At 39.8% G+C, this 25,166-nt stretch overlaps 1 protein-coding gene across 1 annotated transcript in view; it reads right to left on the reverse strand.

Moving 5' to 3' along the window:
• alk (ALK receptor tyrosine kinase) overlaps positions 1–25,166 on the reverse strand; it is a 408,113-nt gene that overhangs the window by 227,008 nt on the left and 155,939 nt on the right. Inside the window, exon 2 of the mRNA XM_069661200.1 lies at positions 11,108–11,221. Coding sequence (XP_069517301.1) covers positions 11,108–11,221 — 114 coding nt within the window. The remainder of the gene's footprint in view (positions 1–11,107; positions 11,222–25,166) is intronic.

Below are 25,166 nucleotides of genomic sequence, written 5' to 3' on the forward strand. Positions count from 1 at the left end.
CTAGGAATAAAGGACTACAGAGAGCATGTACCAATGCTGCATTTGACGTCATGTCTAACTTAAGTATGCACTAGCAAACTAATATTATTTGATCTGACCTTAGCTATAAGATAAACGCAGGTTTGCAAAGTCACACTTTTTATTCCATTCAGACACAGTCAGTGGACAGTGATCGTCTTTAGTTGCATGTCCAAAACTCTATCGCTGTAACTGGTGTAACTGGATGATAAATATTTAGAATTACGCACTTAACTGCAGAGACCTGTGTACGTGGATAACTGACACTAAAGGGGTACCTAGGTAGGGGCCACTGATCAAGCTGCTGTATTTGACTGTTTAACACAAGCAAATATGTTGCATGTAGTGTAGGTAACAAGGGGTGCTACAGCAGTCTCCACATGTATGTCCTGCGTCTCTCTCTGTAGAGGGAACACGTTGTTGTGCTGAACTTTGAATCTGAGTTAAGGAACTTGCTTTAATGTTTTGGTGTAATATTTTTCTTTAAAATTGTCAATACCAGGGGCAGATTTTACCATTTGAAACCAGTTGTTTTTGTGAAGATGACTTTAACTTCATGTCAATAGCAAAGTTACTTTTCAATATTGTACTAAATAGTATATTAAGCATTCCCAGTGCATTATTAAATATCTCTGTCAATTAAAAGGGATCTAGTTAATCTCTTTTCAAATATTTCAGTCCACAGTATTTAACATATATTATGAGACTTAGAACACTGTTTGAACAAGTTATCAGTAAATTGAGACTTTGAGCTGAATCCTTAAAAGGAGCTTTACCTAATGAGGTGGAATCAAGGCTGCATTAGGTTGCCTTTAAATTACATGGCTGTCCACTTGAAGAGACAGCTGCCTTTAGAGAATCAAAGCGGCAGTCGTTCCCAGACACTTAGTGGCACTGAGGGTAATGGTTTCCATGCTTAAAACTTGTCATTTGGCAAAAAACATTGATTCCTGTAGCTCATCACCACCGGGGACCTTGAGGGCTGATGAGATGTGAAGAAATTGAGAAATTCAAGGTTGCAGTGGAGGCTCATTTCCTTTCCTTCGATAAATGTCGATGTAGTGGGACGATGCAGTGTGTTCAGCGTACTATACGTGGATGCTGTAAAGTGACATGAACTAGGATCAGTGTTTCTGGCTCATAATTCAAGAATTCAGTGATTACACCACTCAGCAGGGCTTCACAAAAAGTCACCAGAAACTACACATACTCTCGCAGCTTTTCACAACTATTCACTTTAAGTTCCCTTGAAAACAAAATAGATGTTTAAGTTTTTAAGATATTTAAAGCTCCTATGAGTTTTTTGCTGGTTATGAAACAGACTGAAAGTAATTGTGATTACGCTGTATGAGCTACAAAAGCAAACCCGACCATCAGCAACAAGATTGATTATTTCTATATAGTTATTTTTAATGCCTGAAACCGCTGGCAGGGGGTAGGTGTCAGACGAAGCGATTAACTGCACGCTGTCTTTGTTTACATTTTCCAGGGCAAAAATGTAAAGTGAGTTAGAGCTGGGCGATAAAGCCTATTTTTGGATAATCCTGTGTGAATTAAATACAAATAAAAAGTACATAACCCTTTCCTGCACGTTAATGTCCATGTTAATAAACAGCGCCTCCCTCTATGGTTCGCTCCAGGTTCACTCCCACGTGCAAGGATTAGAACATTAAGCGTTGTCAAAATGACGTAAAAAGTGCCGTAAAGCAGTTCAGCTGCTGGTTTTGTGACATCACGATAGAGACGATATAGAAAAACACATACAACAGATATTTTCATGTTGTTTTAACAATATATATTGTCAAATTGCCCAGCCCTAACGTGAGTGATACATATGACTGTTAAAGAAAGCAGGATGAGATTTTTTGTTAAAAACCACCACTTAAGCATGTACAGACAAAATCAGCAAAGAGATAAGAGGTACGGCTTCGTCCACAGGGGGCGCCAAAATCAACACAAACCGAAGGAGCTTTAAGACATTTCCTGGAAAAAAAATGAAAAGAATATCAATGACTCATCCTACACTCGGGGGTGTGAATAAACTTTCCTTTCCATTTAATTCATGGTCATTCTATTTCTTCCTGCCTCCTGAAGCATAAGAGTTACAAGCTAGCTAGCATGCTACTGTGGGTCATCACTCTCTCTGTGTTTAAATGTTCTCACAATCAGCACGATTGGCAACTGTAAACGCAACAATCTACATCAGGTCGCTCCTGAACCTCCAGTCTTTAACATAAACGGGTAAATATGCAGATTCAAATAGAACTCTGCTGGACGCTAGTTAAACACAAAAACTAGCACATTCAGAGCCAAGGCTTTAAGTAAAACAGCTTAAAATCACAGATGTGTGAGTGAGTTTACATATGCATGGGTGTGTTTGAGAATATTTTCAGATACTGTTTAAATACATAATTTGTATACTTTGCAGTCACGGAAACAGACATAGACATAAGTTTCAGAGCTGTCTCCTCACATTTTGCCACCCTCGAGTATCATCCCAATATTCATGCAGAAACGCACTTGGCACCACGGCAAGCTAAGCACTTCTGTGGGCTGCCAAATGCGGATGAGAGATATGATTCAACTGTGGTGAGCAAGATCTGGATCTGTCATCCAATTCCACCCACCTTCTGCATGTGCAAAGTGACTAAGAACTGATGGCTTGCCAAATGACCGGGGACATGGCTTTCACGGCCCGCTCATTCAAAATCAAAACTGTAATATCCTTTGAATATGTAATAATTTCATTTTTTTTCCCTGACATTACTAAGCATGGGTTCATTTACCCTTTTGATTACACCATTGCACATTTTAATCAAAGCAACTGGAGGAGCTATTTAGAGAAATGGCAGGTACCATAAAAAACATTCCCCACATGGTTTACTTTTCTCCCTTTTGTGTCTCCCAAAAGGTATCCTTGGTTGCCCCCTAATGTTTTGTCAGAGCACTGTTAATTGTGAGGTCATGACAAACATTCCCTCTGCTAAAAAGTCCCCATGCACAGGGTAATTACTGGAAACATGGCTTGAAATACAATAAGGTGCTCACTGTGAAACTGTAATATGGCTCAGAGGAGAATTTATGTGCTTGATTTTTGTTTCTATTTTAAAAAACACACTTTTGCCACGACACTGTTGAGAATAAATGTTCTCAATGGTGATGTACTTCATCAGGTATGTGTATTATAGGGTTACAACAGGATATAATGCATAATAAGAGTAAGTAAAAGTTATTAAATGAGCATTGCAGTGATTTCACTTTTTGGAAACGGGGAATAATTAGTATTAGTCGATCATTGAGTTTCCCCCAAAGCTTTAGAAAAATACTGTCATTTTAGATACAGAAAAAAGTCTTATAATACAAGCCAGATTAAACGATGTATGCTCAGTGGCTTCAACAGGACAATTTCAGAAGTTTGTTACCAACTAATTATTTCCAGAAAAGCCATAATAATTACTTTGTGAAATTACGTGAATAATTCAAGCTGTTATAACAAAGATAAGACATGTAGTTACTTGTGTTTGAAGACACTCACATATTACTTAATGTTCCACCCTCATCCTACCAACATATTCAACAAACAAAGACGACTGACATGGGTCCCTTTTGAGCCCAAGAGTAAACTACTGCTAGAATTAACAATCAAAGCAAAGTGATGAGATATTTCTTCCTAAAACTCTGTCTGCTGCATCAAGATAACAAAAAGTCTACCTCTGGGGTCCCTTTTCTATATGATTCAGCAAGTTTCATCTTGTTTAATCTGAGTGAACTGAAATAGAATCTAAATCAAAGAAGTTGCAGTTTGCAGTACAGGGATATTATTATTATAAAATATTTGATTTCTTCCTTCTCCACTCCATTAATTGTATGTTATCTCATCTAAATGTAATCCCATCACTCCTGAAACCCAATACAGTATCTATGCTTCCAAACAACAGTATTGATTAGAATCACATTATCATTGTCTTCAGTAGACCTGTAACTTGAACCCTGTTTTTCACAAGCCGATTCAACAGGCTCTCAGCACACCAGGCTTTGATGTTAATTAAACTGAATATCCCCAGAGATGGTGTTTAATGGTCTTGGCGGTGCTGAGGATGTCACAGCGGGAAGCCATATAGCTTCATGCGCTTTGCAGATTCAAATCTACAGAGAACGTTTAAAGATTGTAAATGTTTGAAGTTTAAAATACTGCATCCTGCATGTCATTTCTTATTAAGAACCCGGGTGATTGTTAAGGTCATTTGCAGCTGTAACGGACTTAATGTGACCTGTCCACAGCGAAGACATTAGTGCCATGCCACACAAACAAAGACCGAAAATGACTCATGACTTGATTTTTTTAAGTCTGCCTACATTGGGAGATGGCTAATATTGTTTCTAAAGCCTTCTGCAAACTACTCTTTGTTTATGGATTGGGTCTTATGTGATTGTAATTCCAGCAGTTGCCCTTGTAAATGCAGTGGATGTTGTTTACAGCGGGGGCCTCCCTTTTGTGAATGGTGCAAGTTTTATAACATAAGTAAGGTATTCAATACAAACAAAGGCAGCAGATCACTGTAAACAAGGCTTGTAAATGGTGCTGTTAATGCAATGAATGTGCTTGTGTGCTTTAAAGGGAATTAATTCATTGTAAATACACTGTTAAATCTTACTCCTGTTAGTAATTAAGCAGCGCATTTCCAGAGTGGCCAGCGGTTGTGACTGTGTTAACAAGAGTGTGTGTGATTGGTTAATGAGCCTATCTGACTCTACGACCCTGACCTCATTCATCAAACTGTGCAGAGATTGAGCGGTGTGCCGTGTGCGCGGCCGCAGGTCATTGAGATGCGAGCCAACTGTGGCCATCCTAATTTTGTATATAAATGAACTAGCCAATTCCCAATAGTGCACAACTATGTGATTAAATGTTTAAAAAATGAGATGGTGGATGTGCACAAGAGTGCTTTTGACATCAAGTAAATAACATCTAACGATGTATGTCTCTTTGTGGATGTAGAGTAAAAACTGTGCTGACAAATTTCCCCATGAAACCCTTTAACTGAAATGATGAATATGTTTATTTCCTGATTGCAATGAGATTGTGTCTGGCTGAGCTTATTTATGTATCCATTAGACTTTTTATGGCCTAGGTATTCAAGGCAAATTCATTTCCGCTCCACGGGGGCTGGAGCTTTCTTGTCAAATACACAGATGAATAGACGTGTGGCGAGTGATGTCTGACAAAGAGCAGGGAGGAGAGGTGTACATCTAAACACTTTCAACACAGAGCTCTGATTCTGTTACTGGGGACACACATTAATAAGTAATTGCTTATTTCTTGCTTGTTTTTCTTTGCACAATCTGAATTGATATTAATCAGCCGTTTGCCCTTTTTGCAAATTAAGTTAGTTTTTTCTTGCCTGGTTTTGAGATTATGGATGAGTTTGAACGAGATCAAATTAGAGCGAGTATAAGAGACAGACATGTCTAGAAGTATGAGTGAAGGTGGAGTATATTTTTTGGCTGCTACTGCACGTGATACTTTCTGATTCTAGATGATGGGATCCAAGTCGAATGTCAGGCATAGTATTCCTTGTGAACTCCTTCTCCACCTTATTCTTAGCATCCAGTCTGTAAAACTACAAAGGCTGCATGTTGGCAGGGGTCAACAGAAATTCTTCCCAACAGACCCTGTAAGTCCTATAAGGTATTGATAAAACTGTACAAAACAAAAACCATAAAAAAGCCTTTTGCCTTATAGTTTGTTTTAAATCATTTAAGCAGTTTAAGTTTCCCACTGTTCCTGTCAATAACCACTCAGACATTATAAGCAGCAGCAGTGTTTTTTCAGCAAATTCTTTTGATTCAGTTATTGCATTTCGATCAAGTGGTCTCAACTACAAAAGCATCTTTGGCATTGGAGTTAATTAAGCAGGCATTGTAAATTAAACATCAGCTTGTTCACATCGAAGCTACGATGTTTCGTTTTTTAAAGGGTAAAAAGGTAATTTTCAGTTCCATTTAGTTCATTTCCAACAGAAAACAACAATTCAATGCGGAAAAGAGTTATGAAAGAAAAAATAAACAAAACAGGTAAAGCTCCCGCATCCGACTAAAGTCCAGTTAGTCCAGTCTTGATTTTACATCCAGTCATCGGACTCCGTCACATCAGCTGCTGTATTGTTACGTCCCAGGATACAACTCCACCTTCTTTGGATCCAAGGACAATTACAAGCAAACGTGGACAAAACAGCAGAGGCCACGCAGCTCCGGTAAGACTGATGTACCTCTTACTCGACGCAAGCCATCATCCTGGCTCACAGCGTCTTCCATTTAAGGATCACTGAATGAATGAGTTCCATTCAGAGTAGTTCTTACACATAGTCTGCAGGTTACTCCGGAGCAGGAAATTTAGCATGCAAGAAGAATTACATGATGAAATAGAGTTTGAAGTATATGATACAATGATACAAATAAAAATTGGTGTTCAAATTTGCTGACTTTTCTGTTACAATGACGCAGATTTATTTGAATTTCTAAAGTCCATTGAATGTGTCATTAAAGTACAGTGTAGCATTATCCTGAAATCTGCGCTCTTTGCAAAATCAACATTTTTTGTGCATTTGTTAATAACCAGTCACACATGCAGAGAAATGCTCATGGGAGCTCCATTAGAGGCATCCTGTGAAAAATAAAAGCTGTGCAAATGGAACAGTGTGAACTCAAGAAGGGGTTGGAGGAACTGAATGATGTGACTCCAGGAGGATGCCATATTTAAGCACCTGCACCACTGCTCTATCTTTTATACCCCTCTGCCTCAGCAAATGTGTTTTATTCCACTGCTGTGTCTCATTACACAAGAACAGCACTACCAGCTGAGTGAGGCAGATGTTCTATTGTAGAGCACGGCGACTCATGAAGTGGCTAGCATCCATCTGAGGGCTTCTGTTACAGCTGGCAGCCACAGCTGAACCAGGACGATCCATCTTGATGAGGAGAACAGGTCTGGAGTGAGAAAGATGGCGTATGGAAAGGCTCTTGCAAAACAGAGTATGGCAACAGGCTGCCCTGCTGTTATTCCCAGACGGATGACACGCTGTAGATGGGAGGCAGAAGGGAGTTCAGGTCAGAGGGTTCTGACACATCACTGACACCCACTGGCAATGAAGTCAGCTTACCATCCTTTTAATGCAAAAAAAGGAGGTTGGCTTATTTTGAAGTCCCAGCAGCTAAAGGCTGCTGTTGGAAGCATGTAGGCGGTTGGGGGGGGGGCATGGGGGCAGCTGGTGGCAAGTATCCAGTCGCTCTGTGTTGGCTTTTGTGGTAGGCAATAAATGCCAGAGGACAACAGATGCTGTAGGGAAGGCTGAGATCTATCACTGCAGCCTAAAGCTATGTTCACTGTGCCATGTGTTGAGACCTGTCCTCTTCAAAACCTTTTTGTATCTTCCTCCAAAGCTATCGTATGCAACACAAGCTAACCTTTAAAAGCAAATGTTTGTGCATTTGGTCCCAACAAGTATAGAAAAACAAAGCATAGTTGCACTCACATACAATCAGTTTCCGCTGGAGGAGAATACAGTCTAATAAGATACTAAAAATATTGCACATGTAAAATATACATTTGTTCTTTTATGTTTAATCTACATGTTGGCAGCATTTGTGGAGATGGCCATCTAATTAGTTTCACTGAACTGTGCCATCATTCATTTGGAGGATTTGTTTTCATCAAGCTTTAACTGCCCAGATGTGATCCTTCCTGCTCCAGCCACATCACGCTCGCTTCACTAAATGCCTTAAAAAAACTCTGCTTCTGGTTTGCTAGCACTCTAGAGGTGAGAGGTCAATGCTGTCATCGTAAGAAATAATAGAAAATGCAGTCGGCGTTGGGTATGACAGATTGATTGATTTAAAAATGGTGATGATCCGTTGTCTAACTGACACCAATTACAGTTGGGTCCACTGCAGGCTGTCACAGCCACAGGCAGTCAAAGCAAGGTCCCAGGGTTTCACAGTCAAGGATGTGTTTCATAAACAGTTGGGTGACAGTTTGGTGCTGGCGGGACTTTGAATCATCACTTACAGGATGACCTGCCACCCCCCAAGAGATTGGAAAGGGGCAAAAAAAATCATGCTGGAGCTGTCGCCAGCGAGTGATGAGAATAGGCTTTGAGAGTCTGACGTGACAGCGATGCACACATGTGCTTCTGGGCTTACTTAAGCACTTTCGCACAAGCAGAGCTGTAATACTTGGCTGCAGGCTTCAGATCACTTTTCTCACAGCCCAGGCTTTTTTCCCTGTCAATTTAAAAATGTCAATCTTGCCAGCTTCAGGCATCACTTAGCCAAACTTCTTCCAATTTTGTTTTTGTCAATTTGTTATAACCATGAGTTTAGCTCAGTGTTAATGGGTATGGTATACAGCCTTTGCAGATACAGTACACAGATCTACATGTCTGTTCATCCTTTAACAGACTATTTACTTTTAGAAAGATGCATGCACTTGTGTATTGTCTATTTTAGCCATTGAGACTGTGGGTTGAATTAAAGTGAATGGTCATACACAAGTAAGGAACTAGGCACAAGGGGTTGTAATAAGTCTGATTATTTATAGGTGTGTTTTGGGCCCAACAAGGATCAAACCAATCACTGTGTCATCTCTCAATCCATTTCAAGATAGGCTGGGCTGAGGCTCACTTAACTTCTGTCCCAGTCCTCTGTCCTATCAACAACTCTATTTGACGGCACATGAGAACATGACATCTTACTGTCTCATTAATGCTCCCTTAGAAGCAGGAAAATCACTGACTGATAGACCAGGTTGTTGTTGGTCACTGGCACAGTTGCTTTCTGCAGCCTAAAGAATCCACACTGTGCCATCACCGCATCTGACAACACTGTATTTAAAGCCCAGCATGCCCTTGGGCTCACAGATGGGCACAAGTTCATTTGGTACTTAAACTACATGGGAGGTGCTAATGATGTGGAGAAGAAACTGACTTGGCCTGAAGACTAGAGTTCAGCACAGCACACGTCCCTTCCTCTCTACAGTGTGCTGAGTATCTCATCTTATTTGAGTGGTGCACTGAGAGCATGCATGATTAAGATATCTACATTTTATGAAAAGAAATCTACAAGCTTGATATCTGCTGGCAAAATATGATGTATGATGTACCTAAGAAAATTATCCTTGTGAATGAGAAACATGTAAACCTCAGTGATAAATCATTTTGTTTCATAAATCAAATATACAAAATATCTAATGGTGAATGATTGAAATCTTAGATACTAGAAACAAGAATCACATTCTTTGAAAGGCTATAAAGCATTTAAGAAGCTGAGCAGTGAGAATAACAACATGTTGCTTAATTTATTTCAGTTTAAGTAAATTAAATTGTTTCTGTGACATATTGCAGCAGCAGCAGTCAATTCTCATGATTAAACTGAATATCATATTGCAGCCACTCACATGATACATCCGTCTTTAAGATGCACATCAGGGGAACAATTCTCTGATGCTGTTAAGAGTTCTGTGTGTCTTTGAGTGGTGAAAGATTTAAAGATTTAAATAAAAGTCTGTTAAGTCACCATCTATCGCCGAATGAGGAAACACAATGGTCCTATGGCCCACTGATCAAAGCCTTTGCATTTGCAGTATTACAGACTGGGTGCCTGTGGCGACTTTCGCGGACAAAAATCACAAGCGCTGCCCAGTTAGTGACGCATTGTCCATCATCCAGTAGTGGTTGGTCTGCCAGAGAGAGTAGGCGGAGCTAAGCGGCTGCTTTTCCGGTCTCTGCAAGTGTTGCGAGTAAACAGTAATTTACTATGGCTGAACAAACAAAGAAAAGCTCGATGACTACAGATATAACTTCAAAAATAAGTGAAAATCCAAAGAGAAAGAAACAAATTCGACGCTCAGATGAAGGTAAACAGTCTAAAAAGGAAATCGACCGTCAGCGAGGAAAATCAAGAGTTACAACCGAAGCTAACCGTGGACGTCACACATGCAACACTGTTTGGAAATCTGGGAAGTGTGCTCCCACAATGACCTTTTATGGCCATAAGTGCCGCCAAAGAGAACGAAAAATAGATCTTCAAGATTACAACTTTAAAAAAGTTAACAATTAAAAATTCTTAATGCCTATGTTATTTGAAAAGATTCACAAGCAAAAAGGAACAAAATGTAAAAAAAACTCTTCAAGAAAACAAAATAGAAGTACATTGAAGGAAACTCCTGATCCTTTTCCAGGATTAGGTTTTGTTCTTTAATTTTTCTTATTGGTTTAGTACTTTGGACAATCTAATAGCCAGGGCAGTGCCAGCTCTACAAGAGAAAAAAATTACAGTTACCACTTGAAAAAAAGACAAAAACATTATGGTAGAGATAGATAAAGTAGGCACAAAATAAGCAGAGAAGATTGTGAAATAAAATGTGATAGTTTTTTTTCCTCGCCTATCTTTTTGTCTGAAAGTTTTATAGATCACCTAGATAGTTATGAATTAGAAATAAGTCATTTTAATATTTAAAAAAGCTAATATGTAAGAAACATTTGAAAAAAGTCTACAGTATATCAATATTGTACTGCATACCCACAGCACATTGTTTTACTGACAACTCTTGCAGTGTTACAAACTCCACAATTTGATTACACATGTAATGTGCACATACTGACTTTGGGGAGTAGGTAAATGTGGTATAATTGCTGCAGGGTGTCAGGAAAAGGAAAATCGTAATGTCTTACTTTTAGGATTACTGCTGCTGCTGTATTGTATCACTTTAACCCTAGTCACCTCGTCAGCGGTTCTTAAAAATAATCTGAGACCTGTGGCAGAGTACAGATGTACACATGTCTTTAGAATGGTCAGTGGAAGTTTTACCTATCTGGGTCCTGAAGTGGGCCATGATCAGGCTGACGAACAGACACCCAGCTTTGTGACAATGCCAGTGCTGATGGTAGCGGGCAGGCAAGACAGAGACGTTTATGTGAGTTGATGGAGAGCTGATGCCAGGTGTCATAGCTTATTGGGAGCAATAGATCTTCGGAGGACACATGCGGCTGAGCCTATCCATCTGTCTGAGGAGAGCTGACAATGTCTGACTCACCTGACACGGGCACAGCGTCATTGGGAAAGCTCAGGTCGTCCTCGGCTACCCAGGAGAAGCTCCAGTACCCCCTAGGAATGCCAGCAGCACTCCTACTACCAGCCAAAGGCTCACCTGCAAACAGAGCAAATGCATACCTTACTTTCAGAGCACATAGCAAAGACATTATGTAAGAGAACAAAAGTAATGAAGTGAAAGTCAAGTTGTAATTGGAATTCCTGCATTTAAATTATGTGGTATTTCACCATATTTCTTGTGATTTATAAAATTAATTAGTAACTTCAACATTTCTAAGTAAATGAAATGTCTACAGTGTTGGAACTGGAGATTAGTAGCTATATAATTTGAACAGTTATACGATGAACTTGAGTAATGGTTGGAAAAAAAATCCAAGGACCCTTTAATTCTGTTATTGGATATCAATAGGCTGCATAATTACAGTACCTCAGGACAGGTCTGTCTGATTCTGTTTGACTCTGTCCTCACCTTCTAAACTCAGACTAATTATCACAAGATCGAAAAGAAGTCCCTCACTGTAAAGTAGATGCAACAACTTTCTCTTATACTTCTGTACTCACACTATGACACACACACACACACAGTCAAACACTCACACTATCTCTCTCACTTTGTCCTCAGTCCATGGATAATTAGTATACAGTCACAGACCAATACACCACTGCCTGGGAAGAAGACTCCTTTATAAATCCTGCAGTCATTTCAAATGAGCTTTAAAGAGCGGTTAATTGTAAACCCTGACTTTCATGGCGCTGAACAGAGCACATTTTGGTTTTGGCCAAAGAAGACACATACTATTTTACAATACATCCACAGTTCAATACTACTAATACACAATGCAGTAGTTTTTCTGCTGATGGTAAGCAACCGCTTTGTCCTTCCAGAAGAAAAATAAGAAAGTTTCCCTCTTTGGAAATAAGATCCTTTAACCTTCTGCATTTGGTATTATACAACATGTAAACACATCTCAACAATGACAGCTTGTGTATTTTAAAGCCTTAATGGATCGGCTAAAATAAAACAATATGCGTACAACATAGCAGGAGGGTCGAGTACAATATCAGTATCAGGGTTCCCACTCTTAAGAAATACTTTTCCAGGACATTTTCCAGGAGTTTTTCTTGACCGTACAGGACAGCACCTGCTCTCAAACGGCCATATAATTTACCGGTAGGCTTAGTACTGACACATTTAACCCCAGTTTTTTTCCTCCTTTTTTTGGTGATGCAGGGTTCATGATCAAGAGACACACACACACACACACACATATATATAAATACATGGCTAGTGCAACTGAAGCATAAGAAAAATGAATTTAAATTACTGAGACCACCAGATGAGCTGTTTGTAAAATGGCCTTGCTTCTTGGAATCAGGCAAAATGTCAGATACAACACTTGCTGTTGTGACCCTTCTTCTCCCATTGTTTGTCAGGTGAGAGAAGTGGACTGTGGCCCACAGAGTGCATGGTTTGGGGTCAACAGCTGTTGCTACAGGGGAAAGTGGCTGGCTGATTGGAGACTGTATGAGCTGGCAGGCTGTTGGTAGAGTTGACTGGCTGGTTGGCCGCCTGGTAGCCAGAGCTGCTAATTGCCTGAAGAGTTTCAGACAAACTGATATGCCACTGAGGGAGCTGACTGGCAGGCTGACTTACCAGCTGTTATGTGTGCTGGCTAGCTGACTGGGTAAGTAAGTATCACAGGAATGGCATTCTGAGGCGGTTGTAGGGCAGGTTGGCAATATGTCCTGATTTTAGATCATTTTGCCCTGAGCTCAGGTCAAGAATGCCTGAGGCAGGCATACGACACAGTGGCTGCTTTGGACAGGCACTCTTCTGAATTTTATTGGTGAACTGGTACTGCACAAGCAGTGGAGCAGGTATTGTACCAGAGTATTGTGGTAAAAAGAGAAACTAGTTGATTTTGCAGTCTGTGTTCCAAACCTCCCTATAGAATATATTAATAGTGCTAGGGCCAGACATTCAACTACTAAACAGGGTGCAAGTGTCACATTTCAAACAGGTAGGTTGGACACGACAAGCGTGTTAAAGTTTCTGCAGTTCTATTATTTATTCCATCTTGCTGGCACAGTAGATCAGCGGTTGTAGCTGTGTAAGCTCAGGCCTCTGTGGCAAAGTTATGTAATAGGGAGCACATGTGCCTATAGCATCCTAGCCTGTTTATAAAGGTAGTTTTGAAAGGTATAGTCTGCATACACCTTTTACTGGTTATATTCAGCTTCAAATACCAAGTTATTTGATAATGCCCTCCCCGTTAAATTACCTGTTGGACAGGAGGGGAAGTGCGGGGCTGTGGTTTCTTGTTTTCAGGGGTACGTACAATGCCTAAACAATGCTGTTATAAATATTTCTGTGTTAAGACAATTGGAAGAATGAACACACATTGTATTTATGTTTTTTACATTAAAAAAATTATTTGAATATTGTATTTGAATATGAACTTACCAAGCAGTTTTCAAATTTGGTTTAGATGCAGCGATGATAGACGTTCAATGTTATCTGCCCAAAAGCTGTAAGTTAAGTTAGCTTCCGTTCTTTGGTTGCCTGATGTTCATTTTTCAAACATCAAAGTTTGTTAAGTTTAGAAAGTTTCTGTTTAAAACCAGCGTGAACTGCTTGTTTGTCCGGTGTACTCAGACATTGAAGTAGGCTTAGAGCAGAAGCATCTTCGCATTAAAAAGAAGCCAGTAAAGGTTTTTTTAAGTGTCCGAACAGGATGTGTCCTGTGTCCCCAGGTGGTGCTATTTTGGATGTGGCCACACTGGGAAGAGACACCTAGTGGCCCAGAACATGCTGGAGGGATAACATAGCCTACTATATCCTAGCTGGCCTGGAAACTACGCAGACGGCTTCAGAAAGAGCTATATGATGTGTCTGCAAAGGAGGACAACAAGGTTACCTTGCACCACACACTGTTACCTCAACCTAAACACAAGTGTAAAATTGATAAGTTGATGGATTTCAATTTAAACTGGATTTATTATTTATTTTTGTGAAGAATTCTTACTCATGACAAAGAATAGCACATTTTATCGATAGCATTACAATTCAGCTTCTGATAAATTTGAGTAAGGGGATGTTAGTGGTCCCAGTGAGTGACCAAGCGAACCATTGTGTACGTCGCTTCAGTGATACAAACTGTAGAGGGAATTTGATTGATTTGAACCTTTGGCGACTAGGTGCCACGTTGGGTTTTGAAAAGTTGGTTGATTTCTTGCCTCTCATACAGTATGATCACTGGTCACTAAAACTAAAGGCCATGCAGGAAAACAAATAATGATCATAAACCAACGGATGGTGTGAAAGGGGCTGCATCTACGTATTTACACAGTCTATGTTTTAAAATGTATTGATAGGAAACATTATTCTTGTTGACCCAGTCACCTGCCTCAGTATGGCCATAACAAACACATACACTCCAGTGCACACAGTCAGCACTGCAAGTCAGTTCACAACCACAGAGGAGAGTTTACTCAGCTCAGTGAACAGTCCCACCCACGCTCTGAAATCCCTCAAATGCTTAGTGGATTAATCAATGAGCCTTGACTCAACCTGTCACTTCAACATGGCTATGCACAAACATATCTCTGTCAGTGTTCTACATCCCTCCGTTTCTTCTGTTTCTCAACCATTCAAAAGTCCACATCCACATTTGTTCCTGTGAGATTGAAGTGGATCGTTCCAAAGGCATTCAAAGTCTTTAAAATATGGGGCACTAAAGAGCAAGAGGAAGATACACAGAGGCTGAGAAGGCAGGAGAGGAACAAACACTGTTATGGGGACAGTTTGTGATGTATGTGGTGCTTGTGGGCATTGTAACATGGCAGTGCAGTGATCCAGAAATAAAGCTAAATACCCATGAAAGACGGTGGGAGGGTAAGCGTTCAGGTAGGGGATCAGTAGGTCCACCAAAGACCTGGAAACTGGTGTGGATTTCACTGTTATCAGTTAGATTCTGCTTTAACAGAGGTCAAATACACATTTCTAACATGTTGGTTATAGACGCTTGCAAAGCACATATACGTCTTGCTTGGGTGAAGGGATCAAGTTTAAAACAGACGCTCAGTAAGTCAACAAAACAACTGGAGGATGAAGCAACTCCAGCTAATTAAAAGGGAAATGAGCAACCATCCGTTTTCGCCGTTGGATTTTCATACTCCTTGGCCTTCTGCATCACAATTGTCCTCTTCCCTTTGCCCCTTAATTAAAGATTTACCTTGGGATACATACATTACTGCCTAAATAAATTGATTACCTGTCCAGGCCTGTGACGCGTCATTAAATGCTCGTCTCTTGCTGCCAGCCCCACATCAGGTGGCTGAGGCCTGGAATTGGCTGCTCTCTTTGCTACAAAAGCATGCATTGATTTCCATCAGAGGAGCCTGCATGTCCACTAAGCACTCCGACTTTCATTAAGACCTTCTCAGAATTCCATATATCCCCACCCCCCTACCCCAAAAACATGCATGCGTGTACACAGTTATTCCCAAACACACTTTTCCTCTCATCACACTTCCCACTGGAAACCTCGACAGAGTCAAGGCAGTAACCACTTCCCTAATTAAACAGCCTTTAAACATGACTATGGTGACTCTAAATTATTCATAAATGTCTCATCTACATTAATAGGTGTCAAGTTTTTCAAAAGGCTTAAGTCTTATTTTAACGACTAGCATCCAAGGTTAAACAGGGTTAAAGAGAGAAGGCAGATTTGAAATGTTCATGTTAATAAGCCACCTACCGTGCTTGTTGTTAGCTTTTAGTGGGGGATAAGATGCTTCTAAGAGGCTTTCTGTGTTTGTCATAAGATGTTGGTACAGGATTTTTTTTTTGCAATAAACCCTGTCTTGTAAACAAGCAGGGATTTTGATTCAACTGTAGGATGCAGCTTATTAACCCGGAGTGCTGCCCGTAAACCTGACTGAAGGCCCCTGATAATGCAGCCTATGCTCTGCAGAAAGAGGCTATCCCAGCTATCTCACTTCACCCTCCTGTATAAGCTGTGACTCAATATTTAAAGTAAAAAACAACATTGATTACAACTTGTAAGGAGTAGAAATGAGTTGCATAATGAGCAATTAAGGGCCGATTTTAGAACTAAAACTTTCAAAGAAAGATTAAATTGCATTCCACAGAGCACAATTAACAGTCGTTGAACATTTTAATGTTGTAATCAAGCTGAATAGAGGTCATGAACTGTGACACAGCTCTGTTAACCGTTTCGTTTGGATATTAAACATGCACTTCCTGTTAATGAGCTGATGCTAATGTAGTCAACTTTGTAATGATAAGCGGCTGTGTCAAAGCATGTGATGAAATACCAGCCTTGCCAAACACCGAGCCCTGAAATTCCATCACAGGAATGCCTTCTGACAGCACTTAAGAGGCTCCCCTAAGTAATGTATGTTCATTTGACATGTGTACCCAGAATTCAGAGCAAGATCAAGCCCTGTTTTGTCTCTTAAGGCGAACGCCGAATGATTATATCAAAGAAATGGATCACAAGGCTTCAGTCTGGAAACATTATCCAGGGGAAGAAAGGGCTGCGCTGTGACAATGAAGATGTCAACTGGGCTTCACTGATGCTCATTAGAGAGAATGATTTTGCCGTTGTACACTGATGCCCTTTTTTTTCTTTGATGCTTTGCTACACAGTTGTGCTCTTCACACCTCCTAAGATAGCAGGCAGCCTAGTATTTACTAATAATGCATAAAAAAGACTCATTCAGAGATAGAGAGCAATATCCTAAGTTGCAGAAAAAGTTTTACAGTGTCATTTGCTGTGCTTTTAAAATAGTTAGTGGCCACCAGGTGTGAATACATTTATCGTACATGGGCAACTGTGTACTCCTCCATTTTTACTGTTGAAATGCAAGGACTTGACAAAGACCACCCACCCAAGATATTTTCAGTCATACTCACAGCATATCCCTTTTTTAACCATAACGCAATGATGGTGCCGAAATTAGTTGCCTGCTGGTAAAGATCAGGTACAGTGGAGTTGTGTCAGTGAGAGACTAATGCTTAAGCAACGCTTTAAAGCAGAGGAAGGTGAGAGATATGAGCTGAAGATACTGTGTGAGCTAAAAGGGACAGGTGAAAACACCTGAGTTCTAAAAAAGGTAGAAAGTTAGTTACAAGTTTGGCCGCTTATTAAATAAATAAAAAAAAGTTCACAGATGCAGCAGCCTCAGTGACTGTGACTCACAGCTCATGAAGGCAATTAGAGCACTTCAGCTACATCCTGAAGACATGCATCAAAGTCAATCAAATCTTTAAACAGACACAATGCACATTTGAGCTTACCTGAATGTTTCTATCTTTAACCGTTCTCATGGTAATTACCACCCAAACACACTACAGGCAGTTAGGGCCAGGTCTAAGAAAAAAAGATGAGGAGCAAGACTTTTTCTTTTATTTTCGCATTTCGGATTGAAGTCAAAATGTCAAGCACAAAGTGAAAATCTCAAAAATCTCCCTCCTCTCATTTAAAAAATCTTCGCCTGACTTTATTCTTGACATTGAAACTTCATCTTTAAATGAAAAAGAAATCTTCCTCCTCTTAACTTCATTTATTTTGTCTGGTCCTAGTACTATCTTTTATAAACCAGTATTCAATGCCAACGATTTTCCATGGCTGGAAACTGTAGCAAACACTTTTTGCATCCATGCCTCACCAACCCCTTCATAGAACATACTTTCGAAAGTTGGCTTTCTTCCATCCGCAGAGCTCGGGATGTTTTGCTGAATGTGCCTGTTTACTGAATTGTGTGTTTTTTTGTGTGACGTTTGTAAAGCAGATCTTTGTGGCACATAAACACAACTGATACTCAAACATTTGCAATTACAATAACCGTAAAGTACATGAGTAAATAATTACCAAATGTCATGCATAAACCTTTACTGACCCAGGGCCATTGGTTATGTCGGGCAACGTAGGAATAAAACGTTTTTTTTATGAACAAAATGGAAATCTGACTTACACACATCTGTTCCTCTCTACTCTGATAGCTCATGCTGCATCTACATACAGTTAAGTTTAAAAATGTAATGGCTGCCAATAGGGAAACTCAGAAGAAATCTTACCTTTGGAACCTGCTTAGGCCTGCACAATATACTGTTTAAGCTTCGCCATCCCATTGTGCACATGTGCAACAGTCACATCAGAGGGGGTTCAATGTCAAGCAGCTTAACTTTATGCGTCATGCTTTTTATTGTTTGTCTGATGCGAAAGCAAAACTCACTACATCCTCATATTCAATGACTCATGTACAGGATAAATCTGTCTAATATTACATTATTGCAGACCTTCAACAGAGCACAGCAAAGTCATCTCTTTGCATGCAGACGCCGTGCATCACCTGTCTGTAAACATGCATGCGACGCTGTTGCTGTCACACATAATGCCGAGTGGATGCTATCAGCGGAACCTCTTCCTGGTGCTGGTTAATGCTGTGTGTACTTGTACGAAGCGTCCACTGAATAGATGTGCTGCAAACATACGGCCTAGAGATGTGCGAGTTAACAGGTAGTGGAAAACTGTCAACTTGTGTTAAAAAAGTTATTGTCATGGCAGGCAGATTTAACATACCTTAGCACATCGTGCAATAGATGAAGTATTACAACTGCAACACACATACTTTTACAATAGACTAAAAGTAGCCAAACTAGGGGTGGGGCAAGATATCGATATCGCAATATATCTTCATCCCGACTGGTGTAAAACAATTATGATAATTAATATAAAATATGAATATTTTAATTTAAAAATCAGCGCTCTATACAGATCTCTCAGCCAATTTGAGAGTATTGTGATATTATCGTTATCATGGGTCGCGTATCGTGAACTACTCTGCGATTCCCACCCCTAACCCAAACAATACAAAGTATGATTAATTGTATACATGTACACAAATAACACACTGCATATATCCAGTCTTATAAACTTCTTATATCGGCATCTATTTCAGTAAAGAAAGATATCACAATGTCCTGCTGTTTGAGCTGTATTACATAAACTACAGAGCCCATCATCTCTTCTTGACTTCAAAGTGTTTGACCGTGACGTTGGGGTGTTTGTTTAGTTACATCATCAAAGAAGCCACATCACCACCATCAAGCAATATCCTGACTGGCCTTACTGAGGGGCTGAGACGTGGATTAGTTTGCCGCTCCTTTATTACCCAGGAGACAGCTGACATGTTGGTTTGTGTGAGTATAATGAACTAACTAGTTTGATATTTCATGCACATATGAATCATTCATCAAAGAGGAAGTTTCAAAGCCCACTCTGAGCAGAGGTGATAATCACAAAGGTGAAATTACTGTAGTTTCCCATGGATTGCATTGACGGAGCTATTACCACCTTCAGGGGCTCAGGATCAGAAACACTTAAGCCATGAGACTGAAAAGAACAATATAAAGTTAAAATTACACACATTTACTTGCTGATGCTGAATAAAAGTAAGTAAAGAAAAATGTACCACTGCTCTGCTCTTGGCACTAACCTAGCCTTTACCTGTGTGCTTTTCATTCCTTACTACATGCAGTTTTTTGATAAATCTCCCAGCAACAAAGGGATGAACTAAGCACACACACACACACACACACACTTATAATTATGCAAAAGGTATGGAGACAAAGCTCTCTGCCTCTGTATGACTGGAATTATCGAAGTTGTCAGCCTTGACACAGAGATTGGGCGTTTTCTCAACCTCCTGATTTGAGTTTCAGAGATATTTTTCTGCATACTGCTGACTTTTAAAAGAATGAAAGTATAATATGTACACCGCAAGAGCATTTTTATGTAAATAACTTTAACTTTTGTTTCTCAACAAAAAATACAGAATAATACACCCCTTTGGCGTGAATCTGTGGCATAATCTAATATTCATCACATTTTGGTTCTCTGCTCTTGAGAAAGTCTTTATCATCATCATCTCTGTCTGTGTGCTTTATATGTCTGCTTGTCTCTCTCCCTCTCTGTTTAGACACAGACAAATATGTAGATTTCATATCCTGTGTAGCTTAAAAAAAATAATTACTAATAGAAAAGATGCTATATCTTATAAATTATATATTATGTGGGGGAAAAAGAAAAAAGCAAAGAAGATGGAAGGCAAGCAATGGATGCATATTTTATCATTAATCAGAATCCGACGCTTTATATTATGTATATAATTAATTTTGTTTATACTAGATTATTACTGTGTTTTCTTGCTAGATTTGCTTTTAGAAAAATAGATCAGTGAGCACGCACACTGAAACGAGAGAAAGAGAGAGCTTCCACATCAACTATTAAAGTTTATTTAAGATGGGCAGAGGGATCAGTTTAGTTCAAAACTATCAACATTTCTCTTTTAAGTCTAAAAATCACTGTTGTTAATCCTATAAATACTAGTGCTATGATTCTATGATTTTAAAATGTCAACATAAAAGACTTAGCGTTGTGAGGTACTGAATTTTTCTAACCGCGGTGAAACACCCCCTTGCGGTTCAGCGGTTAATCACCGCCCAAAGTGTCGCTTGAGAGACACAGAAAACACGTTGGTTATTATAGTTTTCTTTAAAACATATTTACCATCTGTAAAGCCAACACAAGCAGCAAAGTCCTTCCCGCTCCCCTGTCACTCACTGTTGTGTAACTTTCTTTATCCTTCATCCTGATTAATCTGACGGTGACTCGGCGCTGCCATGCTCACGCGCTGGGTTTCCATGCGCACGTATTAGTGCTGATCGTTTAGATTCTTCCTTCCTTACCAGCCTTTTTACTGTCTTTCTCGGACATTACTTTTTCTTTTAGTCTCTAGGGGTCAACGGAGAAGTGTCTCACTGCTGCATCTCCTGATTTTTGTTCTGCTAACGTGACACCTGACAGCATTCAGGTCCTACTGTTGTCTCTGTGCAGCCACTGCCACCTGTAAATGTGATGTGTGGCGTTTGAGTTAAGCAAAAAATTGGTGATTTACTGCAAATATTGGACCTTTTATTTTTTAAGTTTTCACATTTTATTACAGTTTTAGTTAATTTATGAAACCTGGGACCTTGAAGTAGGTGAGCTATAGGTCTATAAAAAAAAAGAAAATCACAAGCAGTAATCGGCGGTGTTGTGGTCATGCAGTTACTGTCACAGCCCTACTTGTTAAAAGCTTTTTTTTTGCTCATAAATATTTAATGAAAAGGACATGTTCCCATCTTGTGCACATCATTACAACAAGGCCTATCGTGTTACAAATTGTTAAGTACCTGCATGGGTCTTGCGGCTCTTTGTTTGTTCACTTGTTCCCAAAAAGTGCTTCTTAATGTCAGGTATTTCTCTGCAGTCGGCATCACACTTTGCAGTCATTGTTGTTTCCCTTGTCTACAACACAGTCAGGACACGGATTCTCAGTTTCTCACTCGTGCAGCATTGTTACAATCTCTTGCATTTGATCAATGGCCTTGAAGATCAGGAAGAGGTCATATTTAAATTTCACTTTGATTTCCAACATCCTGCTTTGTGCTCTGTAACCAGGCAACAACACACCCAGGAAGCAAGCAGACAGTGGTACAAACAGCCTCTAACATTTCTCATGTTTCTATGATGTATGTAACAGCAGTATTTACATACATGTTGCATGGTCAATGGGACAGACAATAAGCCAGTCAGCAGCTCTGTGACTCTAGGAGGGCTAAGATGTTAGTGCCACACTGTCTTTGGTTCCATTTACTCCATTTACTACTTACTTAAAGAATGAGAAATCACCCTTTCAACTTCTCTTCGTCTTTCCTTTGGGTGCACAGTTAATCATTTCAAAGGATCAACCTTTTCGTCAAACTTTCTCCTCCATTATATAACAAAGGAGCCCACCAGCCAAAGATTGGCAGCTACATGTCTCAAACATGACAGCTTGCAACTGAGGGATCAGAGGGATTTGTTCCTCGATGTTTAACACTTAGTTTCAACAGCAACATTGGTGCACAAAGTCCAGGTAATTAGTGTAGTGCTGACGAAGATGGGAGCTTTGCAATCTCAGAACTCATCGGCTGTCATCTGGAGACAATTAGGCTTCTGGGGGCAACAGGAAATATTTCTCTGCTTCCCCTTATAGCCAGTGAATATCCTCATGAATGGTACGGCTGCACAATAAATCGTTTAACCATCGCAATTGCGATGTATGCATGTGCAATAGTCAATTTGTGAGACAAACTGACTGCAACACGTCAAGCTGCTACATTAATGTTGCATGGTGTAAAAGGAGTACTCGTCTAATCTACAACAAAGTCTGTCAGATGTCACACTTGTGCAGCCCTTCAGCAGAGCACAGAGTGACCTGACCGCAGAGCTTTAGAGTCCGTGTCTGACCTGCCTGTAAACTGTATCAGAATCAGAATCGGTGTTTATTGCCAAGTAGGTTTACACATACAAGGAATTTCTTTTGGTGATTTTGGTGCAGAACAGTTAACACAGAACTAGAATAAAATTAAGTAAAAGACTTAAATAGAATAAGATAAAAAATAGGAATAAGAATAAAAATATAAAAAGCACACAACGCTGCTGTCGTCACAGATAATGTTGGTGGGATGATGGAGGCAGGCTATTAGTGATGCATGGCGGCTTTTCAGTGTGTGTATTGCCGATATCAGCGGCACCTCATCCCGGTGCTCGTTAACGGTGTGGCTACATACAGGCTAGAAACGGAGCGGACATGCTGCAGAGTGTTTACTTTAGCAGCTACAACTGCAGCACACACGAGGTGTGAGGTTGTTCGTGCCGACAGGAAGTAGGATCAATGAGCTTTCGTTTCCAAAAGTTACTGTCAGCAGGCTGGTCATGCTGATAAAACATACGTTTCAACACCGTTAGAAACGGTAGAAGACATACCGTGTAAATTACACAACTGTTTGTATTTAATTAAAAAAGGCAACACTTTTGCTTCTTGTGTGCTCTCTCTAAAAATTTGGGTGTGGGTGTCAGAGTCGCAGAAACAAAAATGCAAAATGTTATCAGACTTTTTTTTTTATATTTGTGCAGCCCTAATAAATGATATTGGATATCAAGGCTAAGACTTCCTATTCTGGGCGCTGGCCATTGTCTACAGACCAACCCACTTGACATTCAAGAATGAAGTTGGAGTTGGGATCTAAAGCCAAATAATTACCTGCAACCTGTTCTCCCAAGTCATCAAAAAACTGCAGCCTGGTCAGTGGCCCAACTTCTCAATTTCCGAGATGACTTTAGAGAGCGCCAAAGCTTGTATGGGGAGGGGTTTGTGGGCAACAAACACTGGACCTTTTATAAGGACAAAGGAGTTTGATTCCCATGTGAACCTCAACCTAACTAGGTAGTTTTTGCATTATAGCTAACTTGATAATGGGGGCCTGCAAGTTAAAAACTGAGACTACAGCAGAACCTAGATTGTCAAACTTTGAAGCTTAGGGCCACAGACCAAGCGGCCATATTTGACAAGTTAGAAGTGAGCATTTATTGTTATCTGCTTTTTTACAAAATCTCTTTATATTGATGGAAAGCTGTATTGTCCTCAATCACTGGTCAATGAGTTCAGAGACTGCATTTAAGATGCATTTTGCTCTCCACATATGTAGTTTTTCTGCATTAAACCAAACCCACTCAAACTTGATTGGTCGTACTCTTCATATATAAACAGTTATCTTTTTACATAGTTAAAGGGCTGTACAAAGACATATCTAAGTTATCATATGAATGGAATACTGGACGCATTCCATGGACCAAAAAGTTGTAACTATTATAAAGCACTAGTCTTCTATTTGCACAGATATATTCTGAACACATTCTTTCTATCAATTGAGTATAATTCTGAAACTTGTAAAGGTTCAAGAACTGGATGTTTGTACAGGGAGAAATTCTATCTCTGCAAAATCAGTTAACTGTCAATCAAGGACTTAGAAGGATTGCAGCCTTTTGCTGTTTGAAATTGCATGAGCTATTTCGGTCCTGTGTTGGAGAGGTAATGTGCCAAACTTTAAACGCCATCACAGAAACACCTACGCACTTTCTCTCTCATATCCTCCCATTAGTTCAGAAAAGATGTTTACATTCTTGTGGAAGTTCTGGGAATGCATCAGAAAAACAGCCTCACAGACCACTGGGGAAATCTGTAACATGCTGGCAAATACATTCTTGGACAGCTATGACAGTTTGATGTCTTTGCTTCAAGTCATAGATCAAGCAAAGAAACATTTTAGAGAAAAATCCCCTCCGCTGACTGGCCCGACACTGACGGTCTCTCTGAACTTCAGCAATGTGAAAGCATGAATCAAACACTGCCACACAATATCACAGTGGTGGAGGAAGTATTCCCATCTGGTACAAGTAAACGTAATGCAATCAAAACATAACTTAGACTCTCAAAAGTAGGGATGGGACCGTTAAGATTTTAACGGTATTACTACTCTTATTACTATCGATACTGCTTAACGATCCGGTACTTTAACAGTATTCTTATCAGCTTATTTGTTATTTTTTAAGAGAAAAACTAAAGAAATTAAGATCACAAGTTTTGTGTCCTATCCCAACAAAGCAATTTACAGCACACCAGCCAGGTGCTTCACAGTGAGTATCATGTTAGCCAGCAAAAAGGAAGCAGGAGATGATTATCCTTTAGAGAACACAACGTACACACGTGTACAGAGCAGGCTCAGAAAAGAGATCACAAAAGCAAGGAACTGACAGAAGGAAAAAGTTAAAATTAGAGCACAGACAACCTGAGTGTGGTCAGTCGTAGCGTGCTTCCAAGGTATATTGTGCTTATAATCATGAAGACATAACATTACTTGTAAATGTTGAGTTTAGCATTATCAACAAGAAGCTATTATCAAGTTACCACAACTATTAGTTGTAGAGAATGAAGAAATATATTTTTAAGATTAGATAATATTTTATTTCACTTATTTATTGGTTTATTCTCAGGGACAATGCACATTAATCAACATCACTGTAAAAGTGCCAGTGTTAGCCAAAAGGCTAATTTTAAACTGCTGTCCCTCAGCCTGATGGAAAGTT

Source organism: Semicossyphus pulcher, unplaced genomic scaffold (assembly GCF_022749685.1).
Source record: "Semicossyphus pulcher isolate SPU_LCO1_2020_fin unplaced genomic scaffold, fSemPul1.0.p SCAF_14, whole genome shotgun sequence".
NCBI classification, from domain to species: Eukaryota; Metazoa; Chordata; class Actinopteri; order Labriformes; family Labridae; genus Semicossyphus; species Semicossyphus pulcher.